The 19130-nt window shown below is 43.8% G+C and overlaps 1 protein-coding gene across 2 annotated transcripts; it reads right to left on the bottom strand.

Annotated features, from left to right (window-relative positions):
• Window positions 1-283: 283 nt before the first annotated feature.
• Window positions 284-6657, bottom strand: MRPS22 (mitochondrial ribosomal protein S22). Of its 2 annotated transcripts, XM_064165437.1 has the most exons (8): window positions 6589-6657; window positions 6150-6304; window positions 3868-4032; window positions 2546-2689; window positions 2006-2089; window positions 924-1069; window positions 705-813; window positions 284-457 (listed from the first exon to the last, which is right to left on the bottom strand). In XM_064165437.1, the coding sequence occupies exons 2-8, from the start codon at window positions 6243-6245 to the stop codon at window positions 365-367; spliced, it is 837 nt and encodes a 278-aa protein (XP_064021507.1). In that variant the 5' UTR covers window positions 6246-6304; window positions 6589-6657; the 3' UTR covers window positions 284-364. The 2 variants fall into 2 exon arrangements, with proteins under 2 accessions (XP_064021507.1, XP_064021506.1); XM_064165436.1 differs by lacking the exon at window positions 6589-6657 and having other exon boundaries at window positions 6150-6338.
• Window positions 6658-19130: the final 12473 nt, after the last annotated feature.

Genomic DNA, 19130 nt, shown 5'->3' with positions numbered 1-19130 from the left:
AACACTTGGGTCTTTTAGCTAACATAACTGTAGTATGTCTTCAGGGACAGATGTAGTCTTACACGCTTTTGTAAATGAAATAAATGTGTTGTCTGGAGAGCTTAAGTAAGTAAAATTAGCTCTGGGAAATTGCTTAGATTCAGGCAATTAACCTCAGACTCTTATTATCACCCTAAAAACAAGTCATGATAATTAAGTTCATTGAAAGAACTTCTGAAAATAGTAAGCTGCTACAATGAGTGACTCTTGCATATTTCAGTAAATGTTTTTCTTGACCAGTCAGTTGTTTCAAGTATTTATTGTGGAATCCTGTACAGAGAACATTATAAACAAGCTTAAACCCTATGATGAACCAAGGTTTATTTCATGAAGCTGTAGAGGCAGCCATTGCTTCTTCATACGCCTGGAGGGCCAGCTGTATATAGCCTTCTTTCTGCGACTCAGTCTTTGCAAATACCTGCAAACATGGCAGGAGAGATTAATGCACCATTTAGAGCAGAGTTGCATAGTGAGATTTCAGAGGTAGATCAGCCAGCTACAGCTACATAGTTTAAAAAACCCCAAACACAAGCAACCTGGCATGCACAGCCCTTCCAGCTAAACACCTGCTGCTTAAGGGGAGGAGAAATCTGGAATATTAAATAGGCCTCCGGTGCGTAAGAGCCTTCTCTGCTCTAGGAAAGTAGCCAATTAGAAAAGCTTACCTTGATCAGGTCAACTCCCTGAAGGTTCCCTTCTTTAGCTTCTTTTGCTGATGGACATTCAGGATGAAGCATATGATAGAGTGTAATTAAACTTGTAGCATCGTCCAGCCTGAAACACACAAAGGGCCATTTGTAGCAGTTACTTTCTCTGAAGAGTAAAATTTAAAGAATGTACTTTGTGGTGTGCTTTGCAAAACTAGTAAGTGACAAACAACTTACAAGTCTCTTTGGATCATGTCTATTAGTAAGCCGTCTGCTTGCTTTCTGTTCACTAGATACCATACCATCCCCCCAAAGTGTCGCGTGGAACGGAGCAGGTCATATTTGCCATGTTTCTCTATGTCATCGTAGGTCCGATGATGAACCTAGACTCAGAAAATGTTCACTTTGTTAGCATAGCTGGAGCTTGATGACAGTTTCTCCCCTCTACCAACTTTTCAATCTATTTTCAAACCTCCCTCCAGTGCAGGAACAAGCTACATGCTGAACCATGCTACCTTATCCCAGTGTTACCCTAACTTAAAATACGTGCCAAGGTTTAACACAATTCTTGGTGCTTAGCCACAGACACCTTTATGTTAAAATCAAGTTAAATACTTGATAAATACTCTGTACTGAAAACTTTGGAAGGGAGGGACATAATCTCTGAAAATTCATTTCTCTGCTGCCAAGTTGTATTCTGGTCTTTACAGAGAAAAATGACAGAACAAAGAAAATGTACTTGAAAATTTGTCTAAGAGAAGTTATGTTCTTAGTCATTTGAGAAATACTACAGCTTAAGCATTTTAAAGGCAAGTGTAGATTTAAATGCTCATCAGTCACTAGTTACTGTTTCAGCTAGAAGCGTATTTTTGTACCTGCTCTTCGTCAGAAATAACACTGTGTACAGTGCTCTCAGGAATACAAGATCAGTTACCTAACTTTATCAATTATCAACCTCTTCCTTTCAAATCCTGTCAAAAAGACTTGGGGAGCACAGCTCTGGCTTTGGCCATTTATGAGTTAATCACCAATTTTGGTTTGATACCAGAAATACCGATAAAAATACTATTTCAATGTATATGTGGTTCTTCTACTGTTGAAAACTACTTAAAACAGAATTCTGTCTGACTTTTCTGCAAGGGAAAAGTAAAACCAAAACATGATGCTCATCACAAGAATAACAGGTACTCTGTATGGAGGAAAAAAACACATATGAACACCACCTGTGATCCCCAGACAATCCTTAACTTTGCAAAACAAACCCAAAAGTTCTTCCCTAATGCCATTTTCCAAACTAGAAAAATGAAAAGTGGACTCACTCTGATATAATCCGGTGAATCTGGCTCAAACTGAGCAATGCACCTGTTCAGGACATCCTCATGATGGTTTTGCTGAAACACAGTCTGAGACAAGAGTTCAAGTTCAGCCAGACAGTCTCCATCACACTGTTTCAACCCTTCAAAATCCACAATATTTCTGTTGTGGGCAATGCTTAAACCCAATATCCCCTTCCTCACAAGACAAAACAGGTACAAGTACAGTAACTGCCTTAATGACATTGTACAAATGTGCCTTGATTTTTGTTTCCAGAACACCAGTTTACACACTGTAATTGTGCTTGATCTGGGAATGTACTGATTAAATTAGGATTAATACCACGACAGGACGTTTATACCTAAGCATGATGTACCTGGCCCTGCACTAGAACTTTTAAGTATTTTAAGCTACAATGATAAGCAATTGTCCAAAACAGAACTCAGCTGAAAATATAGCAGCAGATTGGCTTACTCAGAGCTACTCTGGCCAAAACGAGCACAATTATGCAAAACTGATCCATTTCAAAATGAAGAAGAACTTACCACAAGGTTTTCATCCTTGAACACTACTGGGGGAATAACTTTGCGCCCCTCCTTTGGGAAAAATATCTGTATCATTCTGTCTCGCTCCTCCCAGGTTGCTTTGCGCAATACACCATTTGTTTCTCTAACAACAATGAAACGTTCCTGAGGAGAAGGTAAAACACCCACATTATCTCCCAAAGCAGCTCTCTTCATAGCCAGAACCACGGCAACAAGGATTCTTTTTGGCAAATAAAGTTCTGTACCTAAACTCACACTAATAACACCAGTCTCTAATTGATGTTGCTATGGGCCAGATCCATCATTTCTCCCTTGGTACCTGCTAAGTAAGCGCTACATTTCCACCTCAGTTTTATGACATAAACAGGTATGCACATGACATGCCTACACTAAACACTAATGCCCTCTGAACTTTAGCCAGGTGATGTAACTAATACCCAGAGAAAAGTTAGCCATGTTGCTGACCCAATGTTATGCATTTCACAGTAATATTAAGGATGCAAGTGTCCTGTTCTTTTGACTTTCAGAGGTATGTGCTAGAATCAAGAAAGGGCAACCATGAAATAAAAAACACAAGCAGGAAAACACTGGTCTCAGATCTGTTCCCAGGCTTATTTCACTTAGGGCAGCAGATAGGAAAGTCTGTTAGGAAGAGAAAGTTTTGAACACGTTGAGGCAGAAGAATAAAGAGGAGGTTCCTGGAGAGTTCTCATAGATTGAAGACTTGGCAATTCACCTCACAGGATCATCACTATACGCATGCTTGACCCATAGAAACTTCTCAGAATCATAACTATTTGTTAAGGACTTTTCCAGCCTACTCCTACCAGTACTTAGGACAATCTAGATGTTTCATTATACAAAGAAATCTTATCCCTGTACTCCACTATGTTATTTGACAACTATTTCTTCACAGCTTTCCCATGAACTCATTTATCACTTACCAAGCTTTCCACCTGATCTCTGCAGCTGCAAAGTAGCTCCATCTTTTGGTCTGTGCATAGTACTAAACAATCTGATTCTACAGGAAGTTTCTAGGAAGTATGAAAGAACTCCACACTCCTTACACAGTACAAACATCTGCTTTTAAATAATTAAACAACTATCCCACAGCTTTCCCACACACCCCCGCTTTTAAGCACCAGCACATAATTCATCATGATCAGTTGGCAGCAAACATATAAAACTACATGTTTGTATTGCCCTGTACCAGAGTGAATTTATAACTCCTCAGCCTTTCTGCCAAGTGCTGCAGCTACATTTTATTGAAACCTAAAGCTTACTTTGAAATTAAGAATTAAAATAAAGTCATCATTACTTACACGATGTGGAACGGAGTAAGTTAAATCTGTAAACACATATTTTGTACTTTCAGTTCCTTCAAGGAATTTGTCTTCTGCTAAGACATCATCAATCGGCTCTCTCTCCTTCAAAACAGGGGGCATGGCTAGTTTTACTTTAGCTTCCTCAATGGCTTTTCTTGTGGCCTTTGGGGGGAAAAAAAGTTTATGATTAAACATAATCCTCCTATTGGAAAGCTAACAATTTTAAATATTTCCATTTAGAGAGTTGGGTTTTTTGAATCTTCTATTTTTTTCTGCAGTTGAGGAGCAAGACACTAATTCAGCCTCCAGGTAGAAGAATCGTACATGAACAACACACCACTACTGTAACCTGGGCAAACTGCTAGAGGAAGTTCCAAAACCGAGATCTATGCATACAACTGTGGAGATCAAGTTTACTTCTGGTAGGTTTGCACCAAAGCATAAACCACAATCAATAATGTATATATAGCTTGTTACCGAGTCACAGAATCATTCAGATTGGGGGAAAAACTTGGGATCAAGTCCATTAACCCTACTCACAGGATATTAGGGGTTGGAAAGGACCCAAGGTGATCATCCAGTCCAACCCCCTGTGCCAGAGCAGGGCCACATGATCTAGCACAGATCACAGAAGAGCACATCCAGACAGGCCTTGAACGTCTCTAGAGAAGAAGGATGCCCACAACCTCTCCGGGGAGCCTGTTCCAGTGATCTGTGACCCTTACAGTAAAGAAGCTCCCTCTTGTGTTGAGCTGGAACCTCCTGTGCTGCAACTTACATCCATTGCTCCTTGTCCTATCCCAGGGAGCAGTGAGCAGAGCCTGTCCCCTCCTCCTGACCCCCAGCCCTCAGAGATTTATAGACATTGATTAGATCCCCTCTCAGTCTTCTCCAGACTAAACAGCCCCAGGTCCCTCAGCCTCTCCTCATCAGGCAGTGCTCCAGTCCTCTCATCATCCTCACAACCCTCCACTGGACCCTCTCCAACAGATCCCTGTCCCTCTTAAACTGGGGAGCCCAAAACTGAATGCAGTATCCAAGATGTGGTCTCACCAGGGCAGAGTAGAGAGGGAGAAGTACTCTACAAAGTTCACCCCTAAACCCCATCCACAAAGTTCACCCCAAGCACCACATCTAAACAAGCTTTAAACACATCCAGGGCTGGTGACTCAGCCACCTCCCTAAGCAGCCTATTCCAGTGCTTGACCACTCTTTCTGTGAAAAAAGTTTCCCTAACATCCAGTTACAGCTTGAGGCAATTCCCTCTTGTTCTATCACTCATTACCTGAGAAGAAACCAGCACCAACCTCTCTACAAAGTCCTTTCAGGTAGTCATAGACAGTGATGAGGTCACCTCTTAGCCTCCTCTTCTTCAAACTAAAGAGCCCCAGCTCCCTCAGTAGTTCCTTATAAGATTTATTTTCCAGGCCCTTCACCAGCTTCATTGCCCTCCTCTGTACTCACTCCAGCACCTCCAGAACTCTCTTGTATGGAGGTACCTGCCCAGAATGGACACAATACTCAAGACGTGGTCTCATCATTCCCAGTACAGGGGGACAATCACTTCCCTACTCCTCCTGGACAATTTCTAATACAAACCAGGCTGCCACTGGCTTTCCTGGCTACCTGGTCACACTGCTGCCTCACACTCAGCCTCTTGTCGATTAGAACCCCAGGTACCTTTCTGATAGGCAGCTCTCCAGCAACACTTCCCCAGGCCTGTAGCACTGCATGGGGTCGTTGTGAGCCAAGCGCAGGACGCAGCACTTGGCCTGGCGGAAGCTCATACTGCTAACACTGGCCCATAGATCCAGTCTGTCCAACTGTCTCTGCAGAGCATCCTACCCTCATACACACCAACACTTCCACCCAGTTTGGTGGTGTTTGTGAACTTGCTGATGATATGTTCTGGGTCCTTACTGTGGTTACAGAAAAAAATACTTTAGTCAGGCTCCTTTATCATCCTGGACCACAGTAAAAGGAGTTCCAGGGCTACAATTTAAACGTTAGATGATGATTAACACAATTCAGAAGCATAGGGGAAGGGGTAATAGACAGCACCAGCGTTCAAGAGAAAAAATCAAACACCCAATCTCCTTCCATATTCCACAGAAATGGAGAAATAGATAAATAAAACGCCAATTTTCACTCATTTAGCAAACTACTTAAACCAAAGGAAAGCAACCAAAATGCTTCCACCAGCACGATCAAAGACAACAGAAATACGGTCTGTTACAGACTTCTTGCTAAAGGGGACACCGGGAGGCTGCGCAGCATACCTCTTCCAGCTGCGCTTCCGTCATCAACTTGTACTTGGGTGGCTTAAGCTCCATTTTCACCGGTCTGAAGACTTTCTGCAGGTTGAGCCCAGTCATTTTGTAGAGCAGGTTTTGAACGGCTTCGTCTGTGAAGGACGGCCTGGCAGTTTTTTCTTCTGGGGGTAAATTGCACATGCTGTTAGCGCAGCTGGAAGGGAAGCCTCAACAGCAGCAGAGGAAGAAAGAGACGGCGGCGGTTACGCCATGCTCTCTCCTCAGGCAAAGGTCCAGCTGCAGCCCCTCACCTCGCCGGGCCTCTGCATGCCGGCAGCACACCCCCCCATGCCATCCCGCCCCGCTTCCCTTCCCTCAGCCCCGCGGGAGCTACGGGCGGCTAAAGAGGCGCCGCAGTCCTTGAGACAGGCCGAGTGGGAGCCCCTCCGCGCCGCCTCTCACGTACCGCCCGCGGCTCCCGCCTGCTGCCCGAGCCCCCGCCGCGCCCGCCAGCCCCCCAGCGCCCGCGGCACCCCGCACAGCCGGGCGGGCACCGGGCACAGCCGGGCGGGCATTGGGCACAGCCGGGCGGGCGCGGCCGCCGAACCCCACGCTGCCAGCGCCGCCATCTTGCGCACGCCCCGCGCGTCCCGCTGCGCCGCGCCGGGCTGCCCCCGGGGCACGCCGGGAAATGGAGTCCGTTCGCTGCAGCGCCTCGGAGCCGCTGCCCCGCGGAGCCGCTGCCGGCGCACACCGCGGGCAGACTGTCTTGCTTGGTGGGGAGACAAGGAGAATTGAGGCCACAGTTCACGCTGTCGCGATTAAACCGCTGGTAAACTGCGGCTGCTCAGGGGCTAGGGAAAGAGTCAGGACTACGAAGATAATGAGGGCACTTGAGCTCCCCTCTAATGAAGAGACCTGAGTCTGGAGGAAAAACAGACTGAGAGGAAATCTTACCACTATCTAAAGAACGGGAGTCGAGAGGATTAGGCCAGAGTCTTTTCAGTGCTGTCCTCCTAAACAGAAGGGAAAACTTGTGAGGGTGCCGGAGCTCTGGAACTGGCTTCTCAGAGAAGCTGGAGAGTCTCTGGAGACATTCCCAACCTGCCTGGACACCGTGCTCCTGGGCAACCTGCTATCGGTGCCCCTGCTTTGTCATGGGGACTGGACTAGATGATCTCTAGCGGTCCCTTCCAGCCCCCACCATGCTGGGGTTCTCAACCGCCTAAGGCTGGGTGCCCCTGGCTGTCAGCAGCTGCCGCTTTGGTCCCACTCTGGTCGGCCGGCAAGGCAGGCAGCCCGAGAGCGAGAAATAGCCTGGTAGGGAATGCAGCATGTAAGACCTCATGTGGCTCTGTCTGCCAAGTTGTCGCTTGCCTGGAGACTGAAAGGAGAGCCTCGTCCTCAGGAGGTAGGTTTTCCGTCTGGCCCTCATTTACGGGAACTCCAAAGGACACACTCAATGTTCGTGCCTGAAAGCACTACCCGAGGAGTGCCAGTGCCAGTACCGGCAGAGTGCTTGAACTTCCTCAGCCTGGTAAAGGCAATCACTGCCATCGGTGGTGTTTAGTCTTCTCATATTCACAGAACTTTAATAGTTTTCTGAAAGAGGGAAAATTAATTACTCTAACCAAGCATAAACCCCAAATCAAATATCTATACCTGACCGACACAACAGATTAGATCTCCTGGCTGTGAGGAGGAGTGGGATAATAGCTCGCTGCTCATAGCAATCTGCTTGAAGGAGCTGGAAGTTTGCTATTATTTGTAGTTTATTTTCTCTAGCTAGTCTCTATCTTCTGTTGTGAAGCCCAGGCTTACAGACTGCAGTTCGGGTTGTGTGAGACAGAAAGAAAACCCTTATCAGTAGGCAGGGCTTTGTGGAGGGGCCCTGAAGGATGCGGGCGGGAAGCGCCCCAAGGGCGCAGGCTGGCTGGTGAGCCGCTTCAGACAGCAATCGGCTCATCCCCGGAGGGGACGCCACAGGAGCGCCAGAAACGTGCCTAGGGTCTGTGCATTGCCAGTTGTCCTCAGATTGAGTGCGTTGGTCATTGCTGCGCCAAATCAAAGCCTGAAGTGCATTGCTTTTGAAAGGAAAGGGAAAGGAAGACTTTACAGCATATATTGGTCTTCATTAGAATGGAGTTAAACATCAGCTGCAGTATGGATTTGTTTCTAATAACAGATCTTCATTGTCCTAGGGAGTGTTCCCATTTTCCTGAGCCTTGTTCAGTACTCAATCACACATGCTGGGTTGAATTTTACAGTCAAGCTTTGCAATATCCTGGCCTTTGCATTGTCTGAGAGGTTGCAGGAGGGCATATTTTCTCATGTTGGTATTGATATAATTCAGTTGAATCCCTGAGACTCGAGGAGTGCAAATGAACCCTTAGCATTATTTTAATATAGTTCTGTGCATAATTTTTTAAATAATCCTGAGAAAATGAAAACTAATTTTGAGGAAATGGAGAAGATTATGTTTTTCAACTTTTGCTCAGAAGATCTCTGGAGTGAGAGCTATACCCTATAAGGGAATTGGGAAGTTATTTGGCCCCTTGCCTAAAAGCCACTTCAGACCTGTTCATGAGGTTGGATGGCAAGCCAACGTCCATTTTAATTCACAGAAGGGCTTAGAAAAACAACAGAATTTATTGGGCTATATCCAGGAGAGGTTAAATTCACGTTCATTCTGTACTGGAGTAGTAACAGCTGCTGAGAGGATTAGCCTTTTGGCTTGGGGGATGAAAGGAAATATTGACTAACTATACCATAGATGGAAGTGTAGCAGATTAACATAATTTATAAAACTATATTGGTGTATATTGGATAGGTTGATTATATTTTATTCATAGTTTCTATATGTAACAGTTTCAAGTAGGATGTTTTATATTGCTATGCTTAAAAATACAACACCATCTTGAAGAACCAGTTGTGTAAAGTGTTAAGGAAAGAAAGAATCTTTCTTAGCTGTTGTTACTATGTTGAATGCATCCCAGGACAGTTGCTGTTGGAAAATTACAACCATCTGATGATGGGTGGATGTCCCCTGTGAAAACACACTGGTGGTCCAAGTCTGGATTCTATTGGAAAAGTGTCAATACAAATCACCTCCACAGTTGGCATTAATTTCCTTTTTGTTGGTAGTTTCAGGAGAGCAAAAGGATCAGATGGCTGCAGAAAGTGAAGCAGTTTGGTTAACATCTCAGGGAAAGAGAAGGGAAATAGGGAGCTTAGGAGCTTGCATCGTTGCTTTGCCTGTTTAACTGATAAAGTAAGACCTGTAGCTTACCAGTCTCTCTGGTTAATAAATGTGTCAAGTTAGTGGTGAGAAGTTGTTAGGAAGGAAATCTTATTGCAATAACAGAGAAAAATACAAAATCTGAGGTTTGATAACCCCAAATCCAGCTGCTGTAAGAAGCAGCAGAGCGAGCTCAGTCAGGCTGTGTAGATGTCCACAGTTGATGACTTGACATTTTTCATATGAATGTTTGTTTCTCTTGTTCCTGCAATCTGCCAGTCCTATGGAGCACTTTTCTGAGGGACACAATAGACCAGGTTGGAAGCTCTTTTTACAAAACCTGTATGGAATAGTCTGGAGAAAAAATATTTTTTTCCTAAGCAGGCAGAGAGCACTGAAGTAGGAGAGATGCACAAAATCTTATTGATCCATCAAATTAGTCATTAAAGGAATAATGTGTTACTCTTGGTTGGTTTTGTTTCCTTGTGTACATAGATGAGGTGGGTTCTTTTTTTGCTAAAAATAATTGGGATGATCATTTGTAGTACAGTTGTCCATTTTCAGACCTGTTACCTGCAAGCATCTTATCTGCCAGCTTTTCTGCTTTCTCTGGAACTGTCTTTGCACATCTGTAGTCCTGGATGTGCATTGCCATCCAGAGCCGTAGGTAGCTATTTTGACAGTGTTGGCAATGACTCACAAGCCTTTGCTAATACATCAAAGCAGCCATTTTCTATTTTAAGACCATATAAATGTCTGAAACTGGTTTATTTGCAAATTTCACTTCAATACTTGAAAGCAGGAATGGATCAGTGTGGCTGTGTAGCTCTGTCCTGAGCTCCTAGGCCAAACTTACTTTCAAAGACAGAGTCATTATGGGTAGTTCTGCTGGGCATTTTTACAAATAATAACTGAGATGCCCACTGAAACTCAAGGAATTGAGCTCAACTGCAGCCGTTATTGTCCTGTGTGAACAGCTGCCTTCTGTAACCTCTGCAGATGTCCTTAGTGAGAGGGAATGAGTGAAGCATGATGCAAAAGTCTTCCAGGTTTGTTTCTTTGGCACCGTTGGCTTTAGCAAGTGCTAATAGTAGGCACAGGCTGAAGAACAAGTGTCTCTGGGCTTCGTTTCTGCCTGAGTATTTGACATTTGTATTTCAAATTTGAAGAAAAAAGGGCAATAGAAAAGGGATGGATTTACACTATCCATGTGCCACATATTCCTGAGGTCTTAAACATGAGGGATGAAAACGGCCTGAGCAGTTCTAGTGGATAATGTAAATGAACTGCTTTCAGTAATGGCCCTGATTTGCCTCTGTCTCACATAAAGCTGCCATAATCTCACTTTAATGATGATAAATTAGATATATACAAATACTGTTTCTAGTAATTGAGATTGCATACATTATTTATAGTAGGGGTATGAGTCCCACTTCAGTTTATATTGTTTTCTTTGCTAGGGCTTGAGCCAAAGCCCATTAAAGCCATTGGAAGTCTTCCCCTGACTTCAGCAAGCTCTGAATTAAGTCTGTATTTTTCAAATGATTTTTATTCCTCCCTACTGCTCTTGTGATATTTATCTGCTAAAAGCTATTTGTCAGGAAAAAAGTGGTAAATCTTCAATTCTACCTCACTTAAAATAATACTGAGCTAGTTGTAATTTTGCCGCTTCTTAATCAGTTTTTCACATCACTCTCGTTCAATCACTATTTAAAGTCCTGCCATCTGAACCCAAGCACAGGCCAGGGCATTGTGACCTGTTACCTGTGAGGGCAGCATGGGTGGATCCCATACTTTCATTTCACAGTAGAAAGACTGAGCAAGGATCCTGGCAGATTTGTTGCTTTGTTTCCTTCTCTGCAGACAGGGTGTTTGGAGGAGATGGCACACTCCAATTCCAATTATGTTTTTTCCCTTCTCTCCTGTTTCTAGCACAGATGTATTTTGCTCAAAATTCTCCTTTTATCTGTTTTTCACTGGAACTTGGACAGAATATGGTGAAGCCTGGACTGCTCAGATTAAGCCTAGATGTGTATTCTCTGTATTGCCTGGCTAGCTCCTGTCAAAGGCTCCATAAAACTCTAAATAGGATGTTTCTACTAGTTATGCTTTGTCACATTTTGTCAGTCTCCCAAAGCAGCCTTGAGATAGCGTTTTCCTGCTTTTTTAATCTAAGTTTCATCCAGAGCATTGTATCATTTCATGGTTTTTCATTTCATGGTTTTTCATTTCATTATTGTACCAGTGAATGCAGAATTCATTCCTGAGTTGTTTCAGAAGTAGATGAACATAGTTTTCTGCTGACTTGTTACGGTTAAGTAGAATAATTTCCCCCCAAACTGTGTCTATTGTAATCTTCTTTATTCGTGTTGTTGGATTTTTCTCCAGAGCCACAATCTTGCTGCTTAGTGATGTCAAGAACCCCCTCTTAATGGCATGCCATTCCCTTTTACACATTATGTTTGACTCTAATACTATACAGTCAACCAGACCATGGCACTCAGTGCCTCATCCAGTCTTTTCTTGAAGACCTCCAGGGACGGTGACTCCACCACCTCCCTGGGCAGCCCATTCCAATGCCAATCACTCTGCCAACAACTTCCTCCTCACATCCAGCCTAGGCCTCCCCTGGCACAGCTTGAGCCTCTGTCCCCTTGTTCTGTTGGTGGTTGCCTGGCAGAAGAGGCCACCCCGCACCTGACTACAATGCCCTTTCACGTAGTTGTAGACAGTAATAAGATCACCCCTGAGCCTCCTCTTCTCCAGGCTAAACAGGCCCAGCTCCCTCAACCTCTCCTCATAGGATTTGTGCTCCAGGCCCCTCACCAGCTTTGTTGCCCTTCTCTGGACATGTTCCAGCACCTCAACATCTTTCTTGAATAGAGGGGCCCAGAACTGGACACAGCACTCAAGGTGTGGTCTGACCAGTGCTGAGTACAGGGGAAGAATAACCTCCCTTGTCCTACTGGCCACACTGTTCCTGATGCAGGCCAGGATGCCATTGGCTCTCTTGGCCACCTGGGCACACTGCTGGCTCATCTTCAGCTTACTGTCTATCAGTACCCCCAGGTCCCTTTCCTCCTGGCTGCTCTCCAGCCACTCAGTCCCCAGCCTATAGCGCTGCTTGGGGTTGTTGTGGCCAAAGTGCAGAACCCTGCACTTGGCCTTGTTCAATCTCATCCCATTGGCCTCTGCCCACCCATCCAGCCTGTCAAGGTCCCTCTGCAGGGCTCTCCTACTTTCCAACAGATCAACACCTGCTCCTAGCTTGGTGTCATCTGCAAACTTACTGATGCTGGACTCAATCCCCTCATCCAGATCATCAATAAAGATATTGAACAGGACTGGGCCCAGCACTGATCCCTGGGGAACACCACTAGTGACAGCTGCCAACTGGATGTGGCACCATTCACCACAACTCTCTGGGCTCTGCCATCCAGCCAGTTCTTGATCCAGCACAGAGTGAATCTGCCCAAACCATGAGCTGCCAGCTTGGCTAGGAGCTTCTTGTGGCAGACAGTGTCAAAGGCTTTGCTGAAGTCCAAGTAGACTACATCCACAGCCTGCCCCACATTCACCAGGCGGGTAACCTGATCATAAAAGGAGATCAGGTTGGTGAGGCAGGACCTGCCCTTCCTAAACCCATGCTGGCTGGGCCTGATCCCTTGGCCATCCTGTGGGTGCTTTGTGATGGCACCCAAGATGACCTGTTCCATGACCTTGCCTGGCACTGAGGTCAGGCTCACAGGTCTGTAGTTTTCTGGCTCCTCCTTACGACCTTTCTTGTGTATGGGAATCACACTGGCCAGCTGCCAGTCTTCAGGGACCTCTCCAGTGAGCCAGCACTCAGTGAGCCAGCAAGATCTACTTGTTCTTGGTATTATACCTGAACCTGCCTGTTCTCATCTTCTGTTACTTCAAATGTATCTATTATTTAAAGAGCCCACATGGCAGGGTCAACATTTTTTAACCAATCTCTTAGCTCTAGCAGACAAAAGGATTTTTGTGCTATCTAAAATAAAATCTTCTCTCTTCTAAAGGTGGGGCTGGAGAGGGTTACGTTGTTTTGGAGGTTTTTTCCTGTTCTTTGTTACGGGGGTTTTCCCCACTTTCCTTTGGGTCCAGAATGTCATACAAATTAAATTTGCTTAGGCAAACCCACTGTGCATTTTGAAAAGTCATTATATAGCCAGAATCCTAGGGGTCTGACAGAAAAGCTAAACCAGCTGTGCTCTCCAGTACAAGCAACACATAAATCTACAGTATCTTCTCTTTGTGATCAAATAAGTGAAAGAAAAGACTCAGAAAGTAAAAGATATTTTTATCTCACAGAAGAAGAGCTAGAAGAATTTAGTTTAAATCTCAGCCATTTCTGGTAGGCTCTTAAGATCCAACATGTTTTCATCTGTTTTAAGCAACAGAGAGCCAAACAACTCCATTTAGCCATTTGATATGAAGGTTGTCTTTAGCTTCAAGATTGAATGGGTAATTGGCTCTTTTGTGGAGAACACAGGAACAGTTTCCAGTTGTGTTTATTCTTGTTGCTTTAATTCTATCCAAGTAGGTCAAGACAATCTTAGAAACAAAAATGGACATAGCATTAGTTTGGTCAAATAGTTATCAGCTTGTTTGCACCATTTATTTCCAAGTAAACCTCATGACATTTATTAGGTTGCCCAGTAGAGATAGTAGAAAGATTCCCATCCATTTTTGGACAAACTGCCTGAGTAAAATATAAGATGTCATTAGATGATTTCCAGAACAGCATGGACAAAACTTATTCAGCTAGTGCTAAACTCACTTAATTTGGGGGGGAAATAGGTGCATTTTTTGCAGATGGTTTTAAACCTGAGTGCTGAATGAGTAATTGCATTTATGCTTCTTTTGGTTTTCAGAGAGCCTATTAGTGGGTAGAAACCTGCACGCCCTGTTACCACAGCTCCTGTGTACCCATAATCCTTGTATGCTCAGCCGTGCCATTTTGCAGTACATGATATGATCATTAACACATGTCAGTGTTTGTACATTTGGAGTAGAATAAGTGCTTGGATCTTTATGAAGACACATATTACATGTCTAAATAAATAATGTAGCCAGGCAGCTGGAAGGAGCTAGTAGTGGCTTCACAAAATGTTTCAAAGAAAAAGCCAGCAGATGGCCCAGCATGCCAGGAGAAATATTAGTGACAGGAACTTAAAAACCACCAGCCTTGCTCTGCCCCATGCACTGTGTGTCAGAGGCATGAGCCTTCAAGGCACAATGTCAAAGCACGGACTACTTCTCCTCCTGGGGAAAAACAACCTTACAGCAAGCAAATAGACTGAAAATTTAGGTGCAAAGCTGTAAGTGTTGTAAGTCCAAATGCTTGTGTCTGGTTAGATTTGTTTCTGTATAACTGCACAGCAAAAGGGGAATGTCTTTGTCCTCCCTTTTATTCACTCCATTCTGGGCTGCCTGATTCTGATTCCTTCCCTTACACTCACTTTATACACATGCCCCTTCCCCCTCATAATTTCTCATAACCATCTGAGTTTGTTATCCAAATGGAAACAATGAATAGTTTTATTTCAGGTTATTGAGATCAATCAAGTCACATAGGGATCTAATGAGTGCCAGAGCCTCTGTGGGGAAAAGAATGGGAGTAGGATCTTCTCATTTCATCAGCAGTTCCAGATTGTAGCACAGCCCTTCAGGTAACTATAGCCTTAAGGTGTAGTTTTGTAACTGGCTAAAACTGATGTAAAAATGTCCTGCTCCCTTGTTTCAAGCTCTGCCTTGGGCTGTTTTTCTTGCTGGAAACATTTTGGTCTTCATGACAATCTAGTACTAAATGGTCAATGGTTTTCTTCTGAATTCTTATTAAAAACACAATAGTTTGGGCCACATACAAATTCAGGATCTGTCTCTAAAATAAAGGTTCCATGCTGCATGGCAAAAGCAAATTGGATCCTGTCCCTTTCGTGTATCTGCCACAGTACAAAAATTCCCTAAACCTTACAAAGTATTAGGGAGATGCAGCCAATCCACATTGTGTTTTACAGAGTGCTGCAGCACTGGGATTACTTCATTTTTCCTGTGTGCTCCTGTCTAGCAGAATTAATTCCAACCGAAGTACCATTTATTTTGTAAGTAGATGATGGAATTTTTGATTGAGCCTTTCAAAGTAAATAGGCTGTTGCCTGGGTGGTTTTAGTTTAGATTTAAAAAAAAACAAAAACAAAAACAAAAAACCAGGGTGGGGGGCAATTTTGAGTGCTGAGACAGCAGAAAATTAGAGCTGATCTGTGAGCCGCAGAACAATATGAGGCCACTATTGTGTTGTCTTGGATAACCGTGTCAAAAATTAACTGTGCTTTTCCTTTGCATATTTCAGCTCTAAGGGCTTAGAGCAAAGCATCATTTTAATGAGTGTTTGTTCTTTCTCCTCCTCCCCTCATCTCTCTTTTTCTTTCTTTTTTCCTTCTTTTTTTTTTGTTTTGTTTTTGTTTAAATATACTTGATCAAATTGCTTCTAAATGCTGGTACAATGTGTGATTATTCACAGTATCTCGTGTCTCTTAGCATACTTATACCACCTACTGATGATGGTTAGAGGGTGCTTACATTACAGTTCGGCAGTTAGTTGCTTTCTCCACGGAATTTCCTCAATGCTACTCAAACCCGAATGGTAGTTCGGGATAGCATTTGCTTTGACAACTATCAGATGCAGTTGTTTGATCACATAGTACTGTGTTTCTGAAAAACAGTACTAATCCGTGGTTAATGTGAAGGGACTGGCAGTGTCCTTGGAATCGCTCGCCGGCAGTCCCGGCTTGGTCCCAAAGCACTAGATGGCACTGTGTGGCTTTCTGTCCTACGCGGGGCTGACAGCAGCCAAAGTCGCTCAGCGCTTGGAAGAATCCTCATCCTTCAAAAATAGTTGTAATATTGCCTTTTTATTATGAAAACAAATCAAACATGTAAATGCTGGAGTTTTACGCTCTAAAAGCATTGCAAGCCTTCTTTTTCCTGCATTATGATTACATGGGCAACATTTCTGAAATTATGTAGAATTCAGAGTAAGTTTGCTTTTTTTTTTTTTTTTTTTTTTTTTTTTTTTTTTTTTTTTTTTTTTTTTTTTGGTCTGCTGTGAAGTTCTGCAATCGATTAATGTCCAAAAAGGGAGAATTTGAACTTCCCAATACTGTAAGCATGCTCTTTACCGTACAGCAGGAAGAAAGGAATGACAGCAAGTGTGCTGCCCTCTTTTATCTCCTAAATAACCTTTCACTCTGTACTGTGGCATTGATGAGACTGGACTTTTAAAACTGAAGTAAACTCAGAAGGCATTAGATAGCAACCGCAACTGTACATGGTTTTTTTTGAGCTAAAGAGTCACCTTGAGGACAACCACTGTAGCAGTTGTTACTTTGTCAGTATTTGGTTGGGTCTGAATGGCTTCAGAATAAGTGACTTCAAAGCCACTGCTCTTACACAGCTACCATGATATTCAAGGGGGTCCAATCCTGTACAGGGGCTTTAAGAAAAAGCCTGCATGTGTTTTGCTGATGTAGTTAAATGACATGTAATGTGTTTTTGCTTTTCTGTGTCATATCCTACCTGTTTTTCAGTGCTTTGGGTGTCTCTCTGCCCCACTCTGTGAGCTGCTTTTCAGCAACATAAACCCAATTCCTAGCTAGGATCTGAGTTTGTTAATAACTGCCACAGACTTCTTGGTTACTCTTGGTGACTTTCCCACTTTGTGTTTCATCATTACCTTAGCTTTAACATACAGATAGATTGTATAGACAGTAAAAATGAAGTATTATGTTATTCTTACTTTAATTTTTATTAGGTCTAATGAGATGTATTAATTTTAAAAGATTATTTGTTTCATAAGTATCTGTCATGTAAGTCTGAGGGCCTTTGACCGGTTATTATTTTAATTTCTAGTAGCATTTTGAGTTAACTGTGCAATGTTTTCTCAGATTTTCCAAAAATCCTGACTTTTTAAAGTGCTGCCCCTTTATGCAGTAGCTCTCACTCTGTCCTGTGTCTGCCAAAGTTAATTGTCTCACCTTACAGAAATGTAGGCAGAAATAACTTGTAGAAGAATGAGACGATGCTATGGCTTTAACGTACCTGTGTGCAGTTTTGTATGTACTGCTGCACAGATGCAAGGTCAGGACTCACTGAGCGTATCACTGATGGACGTTGTGCCTGAGACACCACCGAACGTTACACTCCCTCTGCCCCCTGGTGTGTGCTAAGCAGGGCAGAAAGGTTCTGTGTCAGCCTCTTGGGACGGAGATTAAAAAGGAAAACCCTTTGCCCCAAGAGGAGCAAATGATTGTTCTGCTCCAGTGGAACTGACCGAACAACTGTCCATGGCTTGATGTTCCTATTGGATTGCAGGACAAAGTATGATGAATGTAGCCCTACAGGCAATGCTGCTAATTTCCAGTTCTTCCCCGTTGTCTTTTCTGTGCTGCTGCAGCATCCAGTGCTGGCTTGTGGCAGCCACCATCAGTCATTCCATTTTGGAAGCATAGCAAGCTGGGGGGGGGGGGTGGTGACTGTGGGGAAGTGGAAGTCTGCATGGGAAAATCAGATATTTATTGATGCCCCTTCTCCGCCCACGCTTTCTTTTTTGCTGTTGGGCTCTCAGTTATGTGTTCACTATTGCTGCTTTATTTTGACATTTTTGCCCCTCAGGCACTTTCTTTTTTCCAGTCTTTGCCTTTTTCTTTCCTTTTCCTGGTAGAAGGCCATAGCCCTGTGGCATTTAGTTTTGTTTGGCTGGATCCAATACCTGTCTCCACTGAGGATACTTTTGAGGGGCTACTTGTAACCACTGTGTCTAAGTGTAAACTGCTACCTCGGGTGTCTAAACCCTTTACTGCCACAAAGAAAGAAATCTCATGCTCAGTGGAAATGATATTTAGGGCTTTCTGCCATTTGTAAACTGATCAACTGTAAAATTAAAACTGAATGTTTTGGAGAGCAGTGCTAGCGTAAAATATCACCAATCATGAAAAAACTTCATTGAGGTTTGAACTTACTGTTTGTCTTTCAATAATTCAAAATAAAACTGGCCACAGAGCTGCCTTCGTCCTCTTGCAAACCACCAGTCTCCTAAAGTAAGAAAGTGTATCTTATGAGCAGATGTCCCAAATGATGTACCCAACATTTAGAAGCCAAGTGTCACTGTCACTTCTATCTGGCAGCAGAGGAGCATGCGTTTAACTTGCTGTGTCAGTGTGATGAGGCCCACCTGCTCTGACCAACCAAGTCCCTCAAAAGCACTGCTGCTTTCTGCAGCCAGCCAGGGCAGGAGAGCATCTTCAGCCCACCTGCTCTGCTGGAACACCACTGGCAGGAGTCCCCAAGGTCTGTCTCATCAGCATTATGGTTTGGATTGAAAGACAGCTAGGGACTAGATGTACTTCCAGGCTGTTGCAACGACCAGAATGTATCCCAGCCTTACAGAACTAGTTCTTTGCCCCGATGCTTCCCATTAACAGCACCAGAGCAGAGGACATTAAACTGTCTGAGGAGGTGTTTGTGCCTCAGACTTCCCAGCTGGTGGGCAAAACCCCTTCAAAATACCCTTTCCAAATCAGATATTTTTACTAGTAGCAAAACTGAATGCTCCTGACCCTCCTACTTATGTTTTCAATGAGAAAATGGCCAAGCAATAGCCAAAGTCCCTCACAGAAACAGGACATCCTGAGCTGTGGCAGATGGACTTCCTTTGCAGAGGCTTAACGAAAGTTCTCAACAATAGCTCT

This window comes from Pogoniulus pusillus, chromosome 26, assembly GCF_015220805.1.
Source record: "Pogoniulus pusillus isolate bPogPus1 chromosome 26, bPogPus1.pri, whole genome shotgun sequence".
In the NCBI taxonomy this organism is placed as follows: Eukaryota; Metazoa; Chordata; class Aves; order Piciformes; family Lybiidae; genus Pogoniulus; species Pogoniulus pusillus.
This window is presented reverse-complemented; position numbering and strand designations above follow the sequence as displayed.